This window comes from Gadus morhua, chromosome 14 (assembly GCF_902167405.1).
Source record: "Gadus morhua chromosome 14, gadMor3.0, whole genome shotgun sequence".
NCBI lineage: Eukaryota > Metazoa > Chordata > Actinopteri > Gadiformes > Gadidae > Gadus > Gadus morhua.
Window position 1 is genome coordinate 13,046,946 of NC_044061.1, and position 21,756 is coordinate 13,068,701.

Genomic DNA, 21,756 nt, shown 5'->3' on the forward strand with positions numbered 1-21,756 from the left:
CACATTTGTTATTTATTCACATTAAATATTAACTTAAGAATGAACTTTTAAAGAAGTGGGCATAATGTGCCCAAATATCGTCCAACTAACTTTTATCCAATCCTCAAATTGGCCAATGGTATGGGTTAAATTCAACCTTTATTTTATATTCTGCTAAATAATAACACAAACATTTTTAACAAATATTTTATTAATGTTTTTTAGAAAATGTATGAATCTAAGTTAACATGACAAAACAATTACGACCGAAACATGAAAACGTTAACATCACATGATTGGTTCGTTCAGCTAAAATGAAAAATGAAGTAGGTATTTCGACAAAGACACAGATAAAAAGACATACGTACAGACACGTCTCTACACCAAACTATGTGCCCTTCAGGGCCTTCTTCAAATGCAATCAAGTTTAAGCACCAAAAACATCATAATAATTTGTAGAAGCATCGAGAAAAAGGTAGACATAAACAGTTGAAACGGAAGAAAAGTGAACAAACACAACCTGGCACAACGCTTAGCTTTTGTAGCACCTTTGCCTCAGTCTCATTGCTTGCTTGGTGTGCGTGCGCGCGTGTGTGTGTGTGTGTGTGTGTGTGTGTGTGTGTGTGTGTGTGTGTGTGTGTGTGTGTGTGTGTGTGTGTGTTGTGTGTGTGTTGTGTGTGTGTGTGTGTGTGTTGTGTGTGTGTGTGGTGTGTGTGTGTGTGTGTGTGGGCCCCCAGGGACCCATTTAGGAGGGGACCCAAATGTTTCCGTGCGTGTCGGGAGACTGATTGTGTGGAATGTTCCAGATCCATGGCTGGTCTGAGAACAGAGAGCAACGTTTTTACCGACAAAATACAATGCTTAAAAACGTCAACAATATACACCACACACACACACACCCACTCCCACACGGAGTCAAAACGAAACCGAAAGACACTTGCACACAATTAACAAATGCAATTCACGTGTGCTCTTACATACAATGTATAGCATGTTCAAGAATAATTAAACATAGTAAGTCACATGGACAACATGTACAAAAACACAATATGAAAAGACAGATACAAAACACACTGAAGACAGACAGGCGGACGGAGGAAGTGACAGACAGAGGGAGAGACAGACAGAGGGAGAGCTTCTAACCTGTTTTAAGGTAGGGTTGAGGAGGCAAATCGATGGGCACAGGAAACGCCTTGGAGGAGGAGGTGGCTGGAAAAGGATTCTTCTGGACAGGAAAGAATGCCATGTCCTGCCAGAAGAGAAAGATCTATTTGACGCTTGTGAAATATATATAACATATATAACAAATGAGAACATATATAATTCTCATTTGACATTTAGGCTTGTTATGTTCTGAAACATTGGGCTGGCTCTCACAACAGCAGGCCATTTGGAATACTGATATCCTTACATCTCCTCTCTCTCTCTAACATTCAATGCTTTCTGTGTATTTGATCACTTAATAAGTTTGTTTTCAAGGTCAATCCAACTGTCCGGTCAATCTGGCATGTCTTAAATAATGAGAAGTTTCCCAATGATTGCAATTATCTGCTGAAGCCAACTTATTAACTATGGGCACACAACAGAGAGTCCATTATTCTAATAAAAATGTTATGATTTAAAGCTATAACGTGTGTCCAACAATGTTCAAACCCAGAGAAATCCATTGTTTTAGTCAAGATAATAGGTCTTTACGTTTGGTGGCATGTCAATGACGTCTATCCTCCTAACAGTAAGCCAGGGGAAATCTACTTTATTGCTATATTTCAATATCAATCTAGCTTACTAGGATGCGATAGTATTGCAAGTGGCTCATGCCAGCTACCAAGCTAATGCGTACAGTAACATCACAGTACAACAATGTACTGTACATCCCCCTTCAGTCATTTCCCTTTGTTTTGACCACGGAAAAAAGCCCATGATTTAATTTGCAATTAAGGTAATCTACAGCTGTATATGTACATGACTGTAATAGTAATAGTAAGTGAGAAAGTAAACGTTACGTTTATAATGTTAAGTAACATTATAACGTATAATGCTATGTCCAATATATAAAATATATTTTAATGAGTACGAACGTGACATAAACATGAATAAATGTGAAGTGAATAAAACTTGCATAATCTTGTCTGTGTGGTTTCAGATAGATATTCACTGGTGGCCATGTGGTTGCAGGCTACGACTCCTATAATAACATGAAACTTCATAATGTCATCTAAGTACATCTTGTGTAATATGTTCTAGCAGCAGAAATGATATACAATCCCATTAAGAAAGTTCATTATGCATATTGCGTCTGAATAGGTTGTATGTTTATGTCCAGTACTGCTCTGTTTATGTTATAAAATGTAGTAATCTGCTGAAGGTGTGTGTGTGTGTGTGTGTGTGTGTGTGTGTGTGTGTGTGTGTGTGTGTGTGTGTGTGTGTGTGTGTGTGTGTGTGTGTGTGTGTGTGTGTGTGTGTGTGTGTGTCTTACAAAGGCAGAAGGGAGGTAGAGGACTCCCAGTTCATAGGAACGGACCATGACCTGGCTGTTGTTCTTCTCCAGGTTTCCCCATGCAGCCTTAGAGAGGTTAGCACTGAAGAAACACACACACACACACACACCAGACACACGTTAAACAAGGATAATAACAGCCCCACGGGAATAGCTAAACACCAGTTTGTAGCAACAACATGGCAGTCGGCCATGTTGGCGTACCTGGTGATGAGGAACCAGGCTAGCTTTGTGAAGTCTGGAGAAGCTCGCATGTAGAGCTTGATGTGTGGCATTGCCTGGACTCCGCCCTGTCCGTATCAGCCTTCCACCTGCTGCTTCACACACACAGACACGCAAACAACAATCAGTTTTGACTTTATGGAATTGGCTTAATTATGAATTATTTTTAACTCAATAGTGCCATACACATGACACACCAGTGTATATATGGGAGACCATTTTTCAACCGAGCACAATGGACATCATCTCATGTTGATGTCATTGGGGTGGACAAAGGGGCGGATGGCACACACACACACACACACACACACACACACACACACACACACACACACACACACACCACACACACACACACACACACACACACACACACACACACACACCTTGCTGTTAGACACATGTTCACACATCCTACTTACCCATGTGCTGAAAGACACAGTGTGAGTTGTTGGGGGTTTAGAGACATTGTGGGTGGAGATTGGAAGTAAACCCTGGACTAGACTTACTGGAAGTAGGAGTGGAGCCAAAGCTGCTTCTCTGCTGTCTGGATGCTGTAAGGGAGGGAGCCCCCCGCTGGTGGACACACGTAATGACAGTCAATCCATATCTTCTCTGAGTCAATGAAACTAATCCATCCATTTAGACAGATAGCAGTGAACAAACTGTTGTTAGTATGATGCAGGAACCACATAAATACCACTTAAAACTACATTTGTACTCTACCTATCTCCATCTACCATGCAAAACATTGAGATATCAACCTTAAATGACACAAATGTTAAATTATTATTGGCGTACGTATGTGGTGTTAAAGAGGACACGGCTGTTGAACTAAACTGTTAATGTTAACAATGGTAAATATTTTGTGTAAGCCTTTGCCAACTAGGATGCAAATAGAAGGGATGTGTATCACAGTGGCTACTTAAATCACATTGGCCACTTAGAAACTCTGAATGTTACCAGACTTTCTGTGTGAGTGTAACTTTATGCGCAACCTACCAGGGTATCCCCTCGAGACTATTCCTGACGTCATCAACAGATGGGTACACCTGCAAGACATCACACAACAGCCACTCACTACTTTATTGATATGACGGATCCAACCCCTATTTCGGCACTGTAGTGAATGGGTTTTATTTAGAAAATATTACATGGAACTTAGATATGCAGTAACTGATAAAGGAGTACGCTATTATAGTCATTTTTGAGAATATATAAAAAAAACATGAATAATTAATTTAAAGTAATTATTATTACATACACAACACATGGGCCATCAAGGTAATGAGATTATTATGAAAAGGCAGAACTGCTGTATAGCTACAATTATAATTATTTAAAACACATTCACCCTGTAGTTAGATTATAGGTGGCCATATATACATATATTATAAAATAATGTCAACGTAAAGGGAAACTAGCACAACATACCAGGTGAATGGGGGGGTCTTGGCGGACAGAGGACCTCCCGAGTGTGGTGAGGGTCCGCTGGAACTCCCCTGCCAGCCACTTGGTCTTATCCAATCCCATGGATCCAATACTAGAGAACTGGCCAATCACTGGCCAGATTTCATCATCGGGAACCGGAATCGAATGATCATATAAAAGCTGGAGAGGAAAAAATATTCCAAATAACAAAAGAAGAAGGGGCATGATAAAACAGAGGCAGATAGAGGAAAGTGAGTCGAAGAAGTGTTTTTACCTTTCTGAGTCTCAGGTGACCCCAACGATCCATGTCGTCGCCTAGATACCTGCCTGGAGTGGAGCCAATCAGATACACCCTGACCAATCACACACGCCAATTACACACACACACACACACACACACACACACACACACACACACACACACACACACACACACACACACACACACACACACACACACACACACACACACACACACACACTATGCATTAATTGGTAAAACAGGGCAAGGGGTTGTAGGCTTATCTTCCTAAGTTTAGTGTACTACTGTGTCAATCAAAAAGTTGATTACTCTGTGAATGGTCACTTATGATTTGAGCCATTGGTCAATCAGGTAATAGTTTACTCCCAATTGTAGATGTTTGTAGACATCAATTAATAACATCCAAAATGGTCTTTATTCAAAAAGGTGTGTATCGTTGACTTGAAAACATTTCTATTCACTATGACCATGCAAACTGGACATCAACAACACTTAAACAAACCTAAATTGAAGCGAATTACAAATTTGGTTTACCAAGGACTTCAAACATAAAAGAACACAGTAGCTTAGAGTTTTGCATCCGTTAATTCTCGTTCAAGAATGACCATTATATGCGAGGGTGTGTTTGTATTTCACCTGGTCTCGGAGAGGTCATGCTCTCTGATGCGTTGGATCCATTCTCCGAGTTCTGGTGCCCGGTATGAGGCGAGGTACTCCAGCAGGTCCTTCTTAAAGAGGGTGGGAGACTCGCCATCACTGGACGGACTGCCGTCTGGTAACCGTGGAAACAGAGGACTCAGCCACAACCTAGCAGCAAAAACACAAACCAAGCATTACATATTCAGCCGTCATAAGTTCTGGATCAGGGGATATCTAATACGATTTTTAATACCATGCCATTTTCACTATTCTATAAATATATTTATTCTCTCACTTATCTTTATTGTTATTTTTTATCTATATGTATATTTCATCTGTATATCGTAATCACACTGTTATTTGTGATGTTGAGGATGCCGGAAATTCAAGCATTCCATGACCTTTATTGTCTTATACAAAATTTTGACTTGTGAATTATAAGAGCCATCTGTAAATTAAAGGTCTGTAGGATAAGTGAGTACATAGATGGTGCCTGTTTCAATCCTCTAATCATTCTCAGCTGCAGCTCCTTCCTAAAACATAATTATTCTACAGGAAACAGCAATAGCTGGAAAGCATAAACCGATTAATGTGACCATAGCAGAAGGCTTACCAGTACCAACTCACCCCTGTGTTTTCTGGTACCAGTCTGCTCTGATGAGGTTGGACGTTGTTATGACGACCCTGAAACCTTCCTCGTACCACAGCAGCATCATCTTCCTGCGGCAACATCACAGGATGCATCGCCCACTTTTGTCAACTAGTATAACACAACTGTAGAGTGAACTGGGAACACATTCTTGCACAGATATACTTTTTTACCCATGACAGATTCTAAAATCATTGTCTATTCATATTTCATATCCATATTTACTCCCTTGTTGTACAGGTTCTGTTAGGAGGGATCAGCTCTTACGTGTGGTGAGTACCAAAAGCAATATCCAGCTTGGCCTGAAAAACAAAGTGGCAAAAAATATATTTGTCAATGTTTATGTATACATATATATACACAGTATATGTATGGATATATATAGATAGACATATTTGTATATAATGCCTTTAAGATAGACATTCTTCACATGACTTATGTCAGTGTGTTAACTCTGTCCAAAACAAAAACATGGTTGTTAGCATCCATAAAATTAGCTGATGAGGCAACATGGACGATCAATTAATACCTAGAATGGCCCTAGCTGGCTATAATAACGACAACATTTAACTTACCGTACATACAGAGCAATAAAAACACTAAACACCAATCCTGTGTGTGTGTTCGCTGCTTGGGTGCGTGCGTGTGTGATATTAGCCTGTAAACTCATAAGCCTTACTGGTTTTATGTGCCATGAACACGCGCATGGAACCATGGTCGTGTTTCTAACACTACAAACACAGGCATGGTTTCTAGGGTTAACCCTAACCCTAACCCTTAACATTCTGTGTGTCCGTGCTATTCTGTGTGCCTGTGGTCTCTGCCTTTAATGTTTATTGTATCACTGGGTTCTGTGTGTACATGGTTTCTAGGTGTTCTGGGTGTTTGTGGGTGGGGTTCTGTGTCTGAGGGGTACCTGGCAGAAGCGCACGTGTGGGAAGGGCTGTGCCTGCTTCAGCAGTCGAGCTTTGGCTTCCCTCTTGTCCCCGTGGACGATTAGCACCGGCAGGTCCCTGGAAGCACAGCGTACTTCATTCCACAATTGACTTGGGCTGTTTGTCTGAGGCTATCTATTGATTATTATTAACAAATAATGAAATGATTATACAGCATCAGCAAATTCTTTCTAAAGATAAAGGACTAGCAGTCGTATAAAACGCAAAGATAAAATAAAGAAGAAGACAAAGATGAGTGCATGCATTTCTAGACCTTACCGGAACTCTGGTGGATACTGCTCGACCATCCAGGGAATATCAAAACAGTAGTTGAACTGCGAGGAAGAAGCAAGGTTACATGTAAACTGCAGGGAAAGACCAAAGACCAAGAAGGTGTAGGCAAATTAGTCGATTTCTCACCTGAACGGATTCCTTTAATGTCCCGAACAGGGGGGAGAGGATATCTAAATGGTGAAACGATTAGATTAATTAAGCAAAAAACAACAACAACAACTGATGCATGACAAACATACAACAACCACAACTCTTCTGAACCATCAGGGAACATTGGAACAAGTGGATAAGACTAATCAAAATTGTCCTACTCTAAACCAGACTAGACGCCCACCTCTCACCTCTGATATGCAAAGCACCAGTGTTGTACGTCTTGTCGAGCCCGGTCACCTTGTTGAGGTAGAACCTGTACGTGTCATTAAGACATGGCACATGGGTTTCAAAGAAATCATCTGTCTCCTCGATGTAGTACTGACGGCCGTAGGGACTAGGGGGCCGCTCGTCCACCTTCGGTTTCTTGGCTTTGGGGCTCGGAGCACGCCTGCTGGTTGGATTGTTGGCCTTATTGCCAAGACCCACAGCATCATCATCACCGTCACTATCAGAGAGAGCCCAGCCAGACTCCTCCTGGTCCTTTTTCCTCTTTCCACTGAGAGGTGATTCATACTTCCCTGGATTTGACTGGCTGTCGCGTGCTGTGTTTGGACAAACTGGCTTCACATCTGCTTCCGCTTTCACATCAGGTTTCAACCCCGGGAAATGGAAGGGACCATCAGGTTCTTCCTTCACCTCTGTGACTGTATCAGGGGACAAGGGGGCGTGGTAAATCTGATTGGAGCTCTGGGATGAGACGGACGGACGGGTGTTTTGGTAGCTGTCCGTCACTCCGGTCGGGTGAGCTGATGATACCGTCTTGGATGAAGGGAGCTCCTCGCCGTCGTCATCATCACTGCTGGAGACAGCCCACTTGCCATGAAGACTGTTCTGAGACATTTCTGGCAAGAAAAACAAAACATAAAATTTGTTGTATTGAGCAAGTGAACACAACATAACAAGATCGCCCGGGAATACTTGAGACACGCCCACACGCTCCACTACTACATTGCGAGAAGTCGTCAGAATGAACTCAAATGCTATGCGATGCCATTCATGCGTGGTTTCTCCAAGTCTTCGCAATTAATGAAAACATTCATAGAAATTGTAAGACTCTTCAAGTTCCGAAACTAATTATTGAAGTAAACACTTCTCCAACACTATATGTTCTCTGTCGATAGGGATAGCAATGCTATCGTCAGAGACTGCAATCTCAATCAAATATTATTAACTATTTACCGTTTATTTTCCTCGAATACAACTGAAAGAAAAAACGAACATTTGAAGGCTGAACGTGAACGGTGCTTTGTGTTGTGTTCACGTTGTTTCTCCTCTATTTCTACGGTCGGATCATCTGTAATTCTTGGCGTCTTTGGCTTGCAAGCGCCCTCTGCGGCGGAATTATTTCATTACAGCAGTTACAAAGGCTGCATTGGCAGCTTGTGCTCAACGGACGCAAACCACATTCAATAATTGATAATTAAATATTTATTCACATACTGGACTTAGTATGTGAATATTAAGACTTAATATCCATTAACACTATTTTAGGTCTCGGCTCCACAATGCATGAGATTTTCTGAAATAAATTGATTTCACAGAATGGAGGCAATGATGGATTCTTTTTTTAGAATCAAATATAATCGTGCCTCACTACTACAGTAGGGGACTACAGGCTGTGTATGTGTTGTTGTGTGTGTGTGTGGTGTGTGTGTGTGTGTGTGTGTGTGTGTGTGTGTGTGTGTGTGTGTGTGTGTGTGTGTGTGTGTGTGTGTGTGTGTGTGTGTGTGTGTGTCTGTGTGTGTGTGTCTGTAGGCCTATGTGTATGCGTGTTTGTGTGTGTGTGTGTGTGTGTGTGTGTGTGTGTGTGTGTGTGTATGTGTGTGTGTGCATGTGTGTTGTACTCTAACCTGAATATTGTTATGTTTTGTTTACCTGCCTTGGGACAGTGGATGGAAGTGAGTAAGATGCTATAATTTGGGACAATGCATCTCTTCTTATTGAGACTAATGTTTTTTACATTGTCAATGACTAATAATTAAAAAATACGTCAAACTAAGCTATTGAAAATATAATAATTGTAAAAAAATGTGACAAAAGGGCAAGCCTTTTCACAGTATGAATAGTTAATACTACTATTATAACAGTTAGTAGTTAATATTGTACTATATTGCTCCAAGTAGTTAAAAAGGATATTAACAGAATAATTGATTTGAAAGTTGCAGGGTGATATTAAGATGAAATATAAGTATTTTGATCACACTAAAATAACAATTGACAGAGCTAATGAAAATGCAATCCAGAAAAAACAATAAATGTCATCATCTTGTTAACAATTGTAAAGTGGGTTCTTTTATAAATGCTGTTCTGTGAGCCCCTACTAAGGAACCGCAAATTTGTCGGATAGAGGTCTTGATCAAATAAAAGGAGGAGACTCGATACAACGTTAAATAATCATCCTGAACCAGGAAAGCCTTAGATCTTAGTACTATTTTTGAGATTTTTCCAGTATTGAGCATCAACACTGCAGCCATATTTTGTGAAAAAGGATGGAATATAATCCATTGGGGCAAAAGCGCCCTTCCATGTGTGTCTTCTAAAGTGCTTGTTTTCCCCTGCACTGACATCACCTGACACACATTATATTATGTCATTATGGAAAGGATCCCTACAGAGAAATACTCCTTGTTACCTTTCGCTTGATCACAGTATGTTTGTTATTGTGTCCAATCCGGATGACCTCAGACTAAGAATCTGGCAATATAGGCCAGTACAGGCCACCATAGGTGTGGGGAAGGGAGGGGTGAGGAGATTCAGTTGGTTGCAAATTGCAACCTCTCCACTTGTGTAACTATTACACACTGGACCTTTACCCTCACTAGTGCAGTGCTCGTTCAAAAGGTGCCTGTTCGTAACTGGCCTCAAAAACAATATATTTATTGATAACCTATGGCAGAGGAGAAAAGTAATCTAGTGTTGAAACAGAAAGGAATTTGTGTCCAAAAATTGTTTTCAACAGATAATGTTATGTAAAAGTAAGCAGGAAGAAAAAAGAATGAATAGATCAAGACTTGATCATACAGGTGGTATATATTATTAGTTGGGGGCAGGGATAATGGTAAGTGGCAAGTGCACACATTTTAATGAGATTTTTTCTTTGAAAATGTTTATTAAAATGCCCAATATGTGACGCATGATGAGAAGAAGCCGGCATAATATATGACTAATATTCAAGTTGATCAATCAGGAGCAGTATATCAAGTAGAGTTCTAAAGCTATTGTGATTCCAACTCCTGCATCATAGGTGGCGCTCTGCACCTTTACCGTTGGTTTGGTGCCCGCAAATAGACGAATGAAGAAGACTCAGTACATACTCTTGTCACTACTCATTAGTGGCAGTTCTTTAATAGGTCATTAGTGGAGGCGGTAATAAATCTGTTTGTCTGTTCGTTAACCTCTGAAGAAGAGGCAGAAGCATAACAAAAAGGTCTTAAGAGTTGCAGTCATATGTCGTCTCAGTCATAGCTGCCGGGCAGGTCGAATGTATATATACCCTCCTTGTTTTTTAATCTGGCGTCTTCTTCCTGTTACCCTGCTGACATGCAAACCACAAACTCGTGACCCAAACAAAACGAGATGGTTATTCTTCTCTTCAAGACTGACATGGGTCTACGGGCTGAAAGTACGACTGTGATCTTTTAGATGACACAGCTGACTGCACCAGAGAAATGGACTATCTACTGCAGGTGAAAGTCGGAGCTCTCGTTGCTTTACTATTTTTAACTCTTTTATTTGGATTTATCCCTGCTCGGCTGAAATGGTTCAGGAACGGGAATGGTACAGGTTGGTTCAACACTTCACGTTATTGCTTTTGACTTCCTAGAAACCTTAGACATGTTAATTGCTCAACATTTTTCATGAAAGTTTGAGCTCCAGTAGCCTCTCCTCCCAACTGACAAATTCATTTTGGATACTTCTAAAAGGCAATGATTTATGAGTGACATTAGAAGTCCTGACAAAAAAATATGGATGTTAATGATTGCACTGATCAAATGACTATTCCCTATTGATTTTTGCTTCCCCAGGAACCCACCGAGTGGTTCTGAGTTTAATCAGCTGTTTTGCTGGAGGGGTGTTCCTGGCAGCATGTCTGCTCGATATTATTCCAGACTACTTGGGAGACGTCAACACTGAGCTGGATGCTCGGGGATTACAGGTAACGTTACATGTCCTCCTGAGCTCCATAATGGTCATGTATGTCACAAACGTCGCTTTGGAGTCAAGCAATGTTAGGACCAGGGACGGAAAAAAAGTGTTTACTCAATCATTGTAGGACAAACATAGTGTTCTACCCTGTTATCTCTCGTTCGTTGAAAGTTTAATAACCTGTTCAAACATTTCTGTCCAAACAGATCAGCTTCCCCCTCCCTGAATTTATCATAGCCTCAGGCTTCTTCTTGGTCCTCATTTTGGAGAGAATTGTACTTGACTGCCAACATGCCCATGGTGACCATGAGGAGAGGGCTCTCCTCATTCCCGCAAATGGGCGGGATACTGGGCACGGGCACGGGCACGGGCACTCCTCGGGCCAGGACCTGGAGGACAGTGGGCCCCACATGCATGTGGACTTCCAAGCCCACTCCTCCTTCCGCTCCTTCATGCTCTTCCTCTCTCTCTCATTTCACTCCATATTCGAGGGCCTTGCCATAGGCCTGCAGAGGACTGACTCCAAGGTAAGGAGTAGTCAGCACACATGTCTCATCCTCATCAGAGTTTGCTGTATTGGCTGAATAATAGTGGCCATTCATAGCTTCAGTCAGACCAAGCAGTGTTTTCTCGTATGGCATTCCATTAATATTGCAATATTTATTAGCGTGGAACGGTGTAATGTTTACATTCTATTTTTCTGCGATTCAAATTGTGGATGACGTGATTAATTAGTGGCGTCATGATATCTTCATGTCACCAGTCGAAGCAGAACTAAGCCTTACCCTGTCTCCGGACTAGATAGGACTTCTGCATGTCGCTGGTGAACAAGAGCTTCTGCATTGAACTCGCGAATGAACTCTCACTTCCACTTATGGGTCACTGAGAATTCAGTGAAGTTAATTATTCCCGCAAGAGCTTTTTTCTTTTCCTGCAGATCATGTGACTCTCTTTGTGCTTTCACACGTTACTTAAAGTGAACTGCTGATGTGCTGGGGGGGACTGCCTGATAACTTTCATTGTAAAAACTAGTTATTCTTCATTGGATCCAATTTGGATGCTTTTAACGTTATTTAAAAGGTAACAATAATTATGGCGTCATAATAAATGCTTATAATTTTGCACCATGTCCATCTTTCCATGGCATCCTCATGTCTCCCACTTCCTGTGGTGATTCTAACTTCCCACGCTGACCAAGTGTCCCACACTAGCGCATGTGGAATTGATTTACTCTAAAGAAAACAAAGATAATTGACAAGAAGATAACATTTCGGCATTTACAGTCCAACCAGGCAGTCCCAATCCATAAGTGTATCTCCAGCACAACAACTGGGAGCGGCCACACGATTGATTGTGAGCTTGTCTAATCTATCTAGGTCTTGGAGATCTGCATTGCCATCCTGGTGCACAAGAGCATCATCGTGTTCAGCCTGTCTGTGAAGCTGGTGCAGAGCGCCGTGCGTCCTGCGTGGGTGGCCGCCTACATTTGCGTGTTTGCCGCAATGTCGCCGCTGGGCATCGCCGTCGGCATCGGCCTGACGGAGGCGGCGCTGCCGTCGGGCGCTCTGATCCAGGCCGTCCTGGAGGGCCTGGCCGCGGGCACCTTCGTCTACATCACCTTCATGGAGATCCTCCCGCACGAGCTCAACTCTCCCGAGAGGCAGCTTCTTAAGGTGCTCTTCATCCTGCTGGGCTTCAGCACCATGGCAGCACTCACCTTCCTGGGCTAGCGGTGAATCGTGTTCCTCAGTCTCCACTCAGTCTTGACTCTGTGCCATGCTGCCTAGAGTTGATCAAGAGAGAGAGAGGTGCAGCGTCTATTTTAGCTTTATGTTTTAAATTTAGGTTCTCATTTCCTGAGGAGGCAAATTGTATATTTATTAGAGCTGTCAAGCGCTTAAAATATTTAATCGTGATTAATCGCATTGATGTCATAGTTAACTCTAATTAATCGTGATTAATCGCAAATTATTTTTCTATGCTAAATATCCCTTGATTTTTTTGTCCCATAATTCTTCTCATTTTAATTCTCTTATCAACATGGTGAAGTGCATCGGCTTGCCTTGTGCAAATGATTTTTTATTGATAACATTGGAATATACACTGATCAAAACAGGACGATACAAAAAAAGAGCCTATAGTGCAATTAGAAGACTGCTTTGAACAAATGTAATTTGAACATAGCAGTCAGGCTTTATAAAATAATTGCGTTAATCGCGCGATAAAAAAATTAACGCCGTTAAATTTGGTTTGCGTTAACGCCGTTAATAACGCATTTAACTGACAGCTCTTAATTTATCCTTTTTTCTGTTTTGTTTAGATTTTATGTATTTCCGAATCGTAATGATAATGTCTGGATTGACTGGGCTAACAAAAGAGCAAAGAGGCTAAGGTATTACTGCTTTCATGCTTTTGTCCTCCACTATTGTGCCTGACCTTTGACAAGACTGGTATAACTACTGATAACAAAGGGGTGTCACTGACTTTTTTTATTGCATCATGTTAATGTTTGTCCGTTAAGTCAATACTTCCATTGCTGAATTGTTTACAAATATTTTTTACCCTATTACAAAGGGAAAAGATAGGTATTTGATTCCAGCTAAAGCACTATTTGTTCCCTGATTGGGTTGTAATGATGACTATGAGGTGTTGGCTTTAAATGCTTAGCCTTTACTGAGAACATAGCGTGATAACTGGCCTTGTAATCAGAAAGTGTTCGTTATACTTTACGAGAAATGTGATGGGTCTGTTAGGTACGATGATTAGCATTGTGATTATAATGTAATCTAGAACCCACTCTTCACAATACTAAGGCAATACTCTGCCTTTTGCCATATAAACCTTATAAATAATAAATAACTTATAAAGTTAAACTTGTAATCCCCAAACAATTCCCTAAACATTTAGGTACAAGTGTAATTAATGTTGAACCAAATTCTAGAAAGACCTTTTTGATAGCATTGGACGTTTAAGGTGTACCTCATTGTAGATATTGAATCCTTGAAAAACTTAAGCCTGATGCCAAGAAAAATTATTATATTCAATGTACGAATTACGAAAAATGTGACCGTAATGTGATGATTTACAAAAGATAACTTCATGGTGCCTTGAATAGTTTTGGCTTGATGTAAAATAAAAACATTTCCAAAAAGCCTGGCTGTTGTTTTGTAAACATTATTCTAATATTAAATCAGTATTGTGTATATGCGTTTTCTTTCAAGAAAACAAAAGATCCACCAGGTATTAGGCATGGCTAGAGCCTCATCGCTGCTCTCTGAGGCAAAACACAACGTTTACACAAACTTGCACCACTCTTCGTTACATAGCCCTGGTAACTCATACTAGCAGTTCACACGACAGCAAAACACACGGCAACTGCTTCTGCAAATTTAAAATCCATTGACAATATTATCCCAGAATCTGTTGACAAGCAAAGGTCGAGAGCTGAGAATAGCATGGCCAGCTTAGTAATATAACTTTCGAGGATGACTTAGTTCAGTAATATTTCTTTATTTTTGCTTAAAACACAAACCTGTTATTTGAAAATATTGCTTGATGTCTCTTGGGGTTAATCGAAGAGTCCAGCAACACAATGCTACTAGCTACAGGGATATTTTGCTAAAACTATACATCACCAAATTTAATTTAGTGAATTGGTTCAACTGTGAGGCTTCTACTGCAAAATTATGTAGATACAGACATTGTCTTTTAATATTTGAGATATTCAATAGTTATGTTTATTCTTGTTGATATATGTATAATTTCCCTGACTATTAGCCTAGTACCATTTTATGTTATTTTACATCTTAAATTAACCTCCATTAACCCCGACCTTCCAAAGATATAAAATGTGCTCTCAAAATACGTTATTTCGCGTTCACTTTATATTCTGCCAACATCACTTCGGTCACCTGAAACCATAAACCTTGGCTGATGGGTGTATAACTAAATGATGTCCCTCCTTGGCTTCAAAATAGCCGTATTTCAAATGTTAACCTAGTGATATAAAAATTATTCCAGGGATGTTATATGGGCCTACCAATAATCTAGAGGGATTTGGAGAAAGTTAAAGCAAAGGGTATAACTGATGTTTATTTTATAGTTACATAAAACATTTTTAAACCATTGGTGTCATCACATGGTGAAGCATGTTCCACTCCAAATGGTTATGAACTGCCTCAAGGTTTATTTAGAAAGGTTCCGTGTCTTCTCATAACATTAACTTAACACCAGACATAACTAGCAGTGGGTTTTACATTATATTTCCATCCGTTTCTGTAATTGACGATCAGCCTACGTGGACCAAAACACTGGCCTCCCTTTGTACCCAAATTAAATGTAGGCCTATTTGGTTTTCAGTGCTTCCAAGTGTGCCAACATGTAGTAATCAGCAGCTGACTTTAAGGGGAATTATAGATTGTTCCCACAAGGTGGTGACAGTTCCCACTTTGCCTCCTTTATACTAAGGTGATCCCATGCTTAATATAAAAAAATTGACAAAAATGTAATAATTCCTGAATTGTGTGACTTTCTATTTTATTTAACTCTTATAATCTAAAACATGCAGCAGATGTGGTTTTGTGGCTCTCTCTCCCTCCCTCTCTCTTGCTCTCTTTGTCTCTCTGTCTGTATGCCTATCTCTGTCTCACTCTGTCTGACTTTCCCTCTCCCTGTCTCTCTATCTGTCTCCTTATGTGGGTGGTCTCTCTCTAAGCCCCTAAACCCATTCCTATTACGTGCCATTAATGCAATCTGTGTGGAAGGGATCAACTTCATAAACCATTGACCAGGAGCTAGAGAGAAGAAGCAGGGTAAAAAGAACAGAGCAAAAAATCGAAGCTACACTATTTACGATTGTACAGAGAGTGATCATCATAAAGTTCCTTTCTATGCAAAACAAACACCACAGTTCCAGCCTAAGCACAGGATGAGTTGATGCATGTGAGCGTATCAAACCTGATTTAAGAGAGCATTTGAATGTTAATGGCCACTAGGTGGTCTGACTGTTCTATGTTTTACCCTGACTGTTTCCTATATCAGCATTGTTATTCCTCTCTGTTGTAAACAACCGAACAAATGGACCGACTTGGAGCTAATGGACTAGGAATTACTATTTAGAGACTCCCTATGCCGATTCGAAATGTCTAGCCAACATAAATCAGTGTAATCATGCATTTTTAATGTTTGGATCGTTCAGATGAATCTAGAGCATTTTCAGATGATACTTTGTCCATATTTGTATTATACTGCCGCATATATGTTTATTTTCAAACACAAGGCTGCTGAGTATCATCGCACCACTGGAGGACAATGTGAGTTCCCCCCGATGTTGAGTGCCGCAATCTGGATCCACCAGAACACAGACTAACGGGCTCTGTATACGCAATCATATATAGAGTAGACACAACATACATGGACGGGTGGACCAAAAAATATAGTACTACTTTGGTTTTGTTTTGATGTACGCCAGTGGAATTGGAATACAAAAGTCATTTATTTGCACTAAGTTCCCAAGACACATTAAGGCTTGCTTTCTTTTTTCAAAGTGGTATGCATATCAACAGACCTTAAGAGGTTAGAAGAAAACGAGGTTAGAAGAAAAGTGAAAGAAACGACTACTTTCACTCATTTACATGGAATCTTTAATAAAAGACAAAAGAGGTACACTCTTGCAGAGAAGATATACACAGACATAAAATACCCCAAAAATCTCCCTCTCTCTCTTTCCCACACACACACACACACACACACACACGCACACGCACACGCACACGCACACACACACACACACACACACAAACACACACACACACGCACACACACAAATACATATACAAAGGAGGAAAGATGGCAGGCAAAACATCCCTAAAGACTCAGATACAAAATGCAATTTCCCCCCCAACCAAAGGCTTGAGATTCAAGTCATACAGGGACGCTACGGTTTGAACTAAACATCTAATAGAATTTTTTTATTTCTTACTTATTTTACAGCACTATTACACCGTACAATTACACATTTATGGAATTTAATTTGTTTGGCCTTATCTATAAACATCACGATTTGTTTGAATCAATTATAATGGCAATCTGTGAGAGAATTGTTTACACTTCCACGTTGATTTTGTCTAAACCATTCAGCGTCATGCTTGGAAGATACTGACACAGCAATCTGGAGAGAATGCATGTTGAGTAACACAAGGAAGTACATAAAGCACATAAGGCAAACTGAGGAGATCTGTGGTACAGGCTTGTAGAAATGGGACCTCCAGGTTCACAAAGTAAAAGGCCTCTCGCGCTCACCCATCTTGATGAGCTTTTCGGCACAACCCACAAGTACAACGTTTGAGTACAATAAGCAGTCTCTGTGCAAGGGCGGAGCTAAAATATGGCAGGACTTCTACTTTGGAATCCTGGGTCGGCATTCAGAGAGTCTAAAGTCCTCTTAGACAGGCACAACACCAATCCATTAGAAATGGATGCAACTGGATTCAACGGAACGACATATTGAACAGACTATGGTGGTGGGAAGAGAAGGACGAAATAGAGACTGGTGAAAAGAATAGAGGAGAGAGCCTGGTGAGGGACATGTTTGTAAATGGTTTAGGTGGGGAATACAGGATTGATGGGAAAGACAAGGGTGAGTAGAGAGTGGGAACTGCACATTTTACAATGACAATAACTAGAAGACCCACAGAGGGGGAAACAGAAACAGAAGCAGAGCGCTGGAGGAGGCTCAGTGTGAAGGAGCTGGGAGGAGGTTAAAGTGTTCCTTCGTCCAGCAGTTTGTTAACGCCCAGGCAGATCTTCCGGAGGTTCAGTCTGTACTCCTCCCCGTCGCCATACAGCTCGGCCAGGAAGTCACCATGGGCGAAGTGGTTGAAGACGTGGTCGATGCGGGCGTGCGAGCGTGCCGTCAGGTGCTGCTCCACCAGCGAGTGGAGCAGGTCCCTGCACTCCAGCAGGAGCTCCGACAGAATATTCCGGTCGAACGTGTACTCCACCTCGTAGAAGCTCACCGCCGTCATGGCTGCCTGGTTCATCTTCTTCTTGAAGCGCTCCACCGTGTCCAGCTCGTCCGGGTTGAACTGGTGGTTGCGATAGAGGACGCCTATCTTCAGGGCGATCTTGATGACGTCCTTGATGATCTTGTGGGCCTCCTTCTTGCTCTTGGTGAACTCACGGCTGGCCTTATAGAGCTCGTCCAGGATCTCACTGCTGGTGTCATCCGTCAGCAGGTTGGCCACGGCCATGGTGGCCATCTTGCTGAGGATCTTCTTCTGGGCCTGCATGGCCAGGGACCGCGAGTTGAAGCTCTCCTGGCCTGCAAAGAGACGGAGAGAGAGATACAGTGAGAGTGAGACGTGTAGAGAGATAGAAAAGGAGATTAAGCAGGAGAGAGATTACAATACAATACAATACACAACATTTTTTATTTAATGCGAATAAGGAACATTTCTTAATCAAATTGAGAAACAGAGAGAGGGAGAAAGAGGAAGAGAAAGTGAGAGAGAGATGAAGTGAGAGGCAAGAAGGATAGGGAGATGGAGCAGGAGAGATGTAGAGAGAAGAAACAGACATAGATATAGAGACAGATAAACAGAAGGGAAAGAAGAGATATTAAGATGGAGCCATGCAGATAGAGAAAATGGAAAAATGTAGGGAGGAATGGGGAGAGGGAGGAAATGTTTTGGTTAGTCCAACAGATTGTGAATCTCATAATGTGTGTTTATTACTTTAAACAAACAGATGAAGTTAGAGGAAGAGATGAGTCAGGGCAGTCCTTCAGCCCCAGGCTGATGAAACGCCTCGTCAATTTATCAGAATCTTGTATGTATGCCGAGATGTAATGCTTTCCCTCTTCATTCGTTAATCATATTTAATGAACAGGATTTTGATTTACGCGGGTTAGTCCGGTTTCCTTCTACTATTTCTAGCCTTCTACTTCTATTACTTATACTATCAGTACAAAAAGCACACACACAAAAAAACATTTGGTCATTTAAAATATAACCAAATTGTGGCTTTCACTGTTTCCTCTGGAGGGAAGGAACTCTGTGACGATAAACTCCATTTCAAAATCATAAAAAAGAGTCCATGTTATTGGATCTATAAAGGTTAGAACATGAGCGAAGCCAAAAGTCCTCCACTTCCCTGACTTGGAAGCTAACCGCATTGTGTGGAAGAAGGGCGGAGGCTGGGTGTGTTGGCGGCATGAGCTACCGGAGAAACGCCCGGCCGTCTGGGTAACATCAAACCGCTGTAGGCTGCACGCGCTATTCTCAACGATAAGTGAGTCGACTGTGCCTGTGTGTGGATCTGCCTGCCCCCCTGGTACACCGTCCCATTACGCCGCAAACGACCACAGTAGCCTCACTGGCCCGAATTCACAAAGAGCAGGGACATCAAAGAGCGGCTGTGAGTGTCTTTTGCAGCGTTCGCTGCCAACAGGGTAAACACGCGTCTTACAAGGCAGAGGAGGAGGAGGAGGAGGAGGAGAAGAGCGACGAGGACAACAACACAGGGAATTGGTTTATTTTAGACGCCACCCAGCTAGAAATTACACAACAGATAACAGCTATGATGATCAAAGCTCAAGGGAAGTTATTAGCTTCGTAATTTTCAGTTTGACCCTACACAATTAGAGGAAAGGTTAGATGTGGCGATGGATGGTTGGATGGATGGAAGACAGAGAGACGGACAGACAGGCAGACAGACAGACAGACAGACAGACAGACCAACATACGATGCCCAGTGGGCTACACTCAGTGGGGGCTCAGTAACAGTCTGGAATCAAAAGAAAAGGACCACCTGCTTACTTATACTAAGTTAATTAAAGTAGACAGCTCTGTGACTATGCAGTAACCAGGCTGTCATCTTCTTTCTAGCCCCCCCCCCCTGTCTCTCTCTTTGTCTCTTTATCTTTATTTATGTGAATTCATTGCGGAAAAATAAAAAAGGGAAACCCTAGCCCCCACGAAACGACTGACATTTAATCACAATTCAACATGAGAGGCATTTTGAGTTGTGGTTTAAAGCAAAATTACTTCTCATGTACAGATAATAAGCCAGCTGTGGCATTTACAAACCAACTAGGGATGTCGGGCCCTCATCTGTTAGTCTCTGTAATCTGTTGAATGAATCCTCAATTGAGTAATAAACAACTGCAAACACCTCAGTGGATATCTAAATATGTCTATGTTGAAATGTATCATTAATTCATATTCCAATGCGTTGCATTGGACGGTTTTCTATATGTGCCCTTTAAACATCTCCACTGCACAACTGCAAAGGCCTGCCTGCTTTGAACTGGTGGACACACTGAAGCAACTGTAATTGGGTTGTTTTATGGGCTGCTTTCCTTGTAGCATCTATTTGCATCAGCCACTAGGGAGCTCATTTTGTTTAACATTATAATTGTGAGCATCATTGTAGATAAGGGCTGGTTAATCAAATGTGTTTCAATTACAAAGGAAAAAGATTCATGGGACCATAGACGTCACTTATACTGCTTCAAAGGTGATATTTTTGAATGTTGCTGTATAATAACATTATTCTTCTATAGTTTCCGATATCCATTTGAAAAACAACAGGCTGATAGACCGACTGGCTTAAAATAGCCTGATTGAACAGTTTGATAAGTGCCAAAATATAACAAGACAGCCCACAGGCAAATTTTAATATAGAGAGCTATTGACCTGACATTAGAACATAAAAACGGTGTATTTAACAGTTGGTTTAACACTCTCTCTTTCTTGTTCTCAGGCTGGTTCCCTGTATGAGCTCTTTGTTCTGATATATTCACAGATGGTAGATAGCATCATGTCACGTGCATTAAGGTGAGCAGCATCAATACAGCCTTGTGTTTTCCAAATTAAAATGGGAGGCTATTTGAATCCGTCCCCAACATGGAGCTCTCAAAGCCTATGTGGTTGGCCACCCACCCACCGATGGTGCGAGATACATTCATTTTCATCGCAAAATGATTCAAAATATTTCTCTAATTATCCTACTATATTATTGGGGGCTTTCATTCTTTTATTATGGTGGGGACAGTTTGGTTGACAACCCACAGAGCTCCTTGATTTGATGGGCCAGTATACAGTTCAGTGGCCAGTGTTCAGTAAGCATACTCAGATTGGCCCATTGATGAGTGTCACAACCTTGCCTCCAAGCCTACTGCTGTGTTTGGTCTTGCTGTGTCTCTTAGTGGCTGGGAGAATCATAAAACCACGGGATAAATAAGGGCTGTTTGTGTTGTGAGTCAGGCTGACAGGAAGGGAGGAGGGAGATTAGCCTAGCGATTTTAGCACCTTCTGGCAAGGAGAATTGCTAAAGTCTGACTGTTTGCGTGGTTACACGTGGAACAGAACAAGATGCGACTGCCCGTACACACGGACACCCACACACAGACATTCAATATTGCCTCTTAATGAGGCAAGAGGACACACACACACACACACACACACACACACACACACACACACACACACACACACACACACACACACACACACACACACACACACACACACACACACACACACACACA

General features: G+C 41.5%; 3 protein-coding genes across 3 annotated transcripts in view; 1 reads left to right on the forward strand and 2 right to left on the reverse strand.

The window, feature by feature from the left end:
• Positions 1-172: 172 nt before the first annotated feature.
• Positions 173-8,372, reverse strand: tdp1 (tyrosyl-DNA phosphodiesterase 1). Its single transcript, XM_030377657.1, is given in 17 exon segments — positions 173-798; positions 1,123-1,228; positions 2,456-2,558; positions 2,681-2,769; positions 2,772-2,790; positions 3,208-3,279; positions 3,707-3,750; positions 4,133-4,309; positions 4,404-4,482; positions 5,028-5,198; positions 5,658-5,750; positions 5,947-5,981; positions 6,596-6,692; positions 6,894-6,949; positions 7,035-7,078; positions 7,250-7,903; positions 8,241-8,372. Coding segments are annotated over 16 exon segments (1,911 nt in total). The 5' UTR covers positions 7,902-7,903; positions 8,241-8,372; the 3' UTR covers positions 173-724.
• A 1,916-nt stretch (positions 8,373-10,288) lies between these two features.
• On the forward strand, positions 10,289-14,363 carry slc39a1 (solute carrier family 39 member 1). Its single transcript, XM_030376090.1, has 4 exons — positions 10,289-10,844; positions 11,087-11,217; positions 11,414-11,734; positions 12,584-14,363. Exons 1-4 carry the CDS (start codon positions 10,730-10,732, stop codon positions 12,935-12,937), a joined length of 921 nt encoding a protein of 306 aa, XP_030231950.1. The 5' UTR covers positions 10,289-10,729; the 3' UTR covers positions 12,938-14,363.
• A 2,469-nt stretch (positions 14,364-16,832) lies between these two features.
• tnfaip8l3 (tumor necrosis factor, alpha-induced protein 8-like 3) overlaps positions 16,833-21,756 on the reverse strand; it is a 17,929-nt gene continuing 13,005 nt past the window's right edge. Inside the window, exon 2 of the mRNA XM_030376091.1 lies at positions 16,833-18,528. Coding sequence (XP_030231951.1) covers positions 17,966-18,528 — 563 coding nt within the window. The 3' untranslated portion in view covers positions 16,833-17,965. The remainder of the gene's footprint in view (positions 18,529-21,756) is intronic.

Coding starts and splice junctions, on each gene's coding strand:
- slc39a1 (XM_030376090.1), top strand. CDS start 10,730: ATGGACTATCTACTGCAGGTGAAAGTCGGAGCTCTCGTTGCTTTACTA. Junction 11,218..11,413: donor TGGATGCTCGGGGATTACAG/GTAACGTTACAT, acceptor CTGTCCAAACAG/ATCAGCTTCCCCCTCCCTGA. Junction 11,735..12,583: donor TGCAGAGGACTGACTCCAAG/GTAAGGAGTAGT, acceptor TAATCTATCTAG/GTCTTGGAGATCTGCATTGC.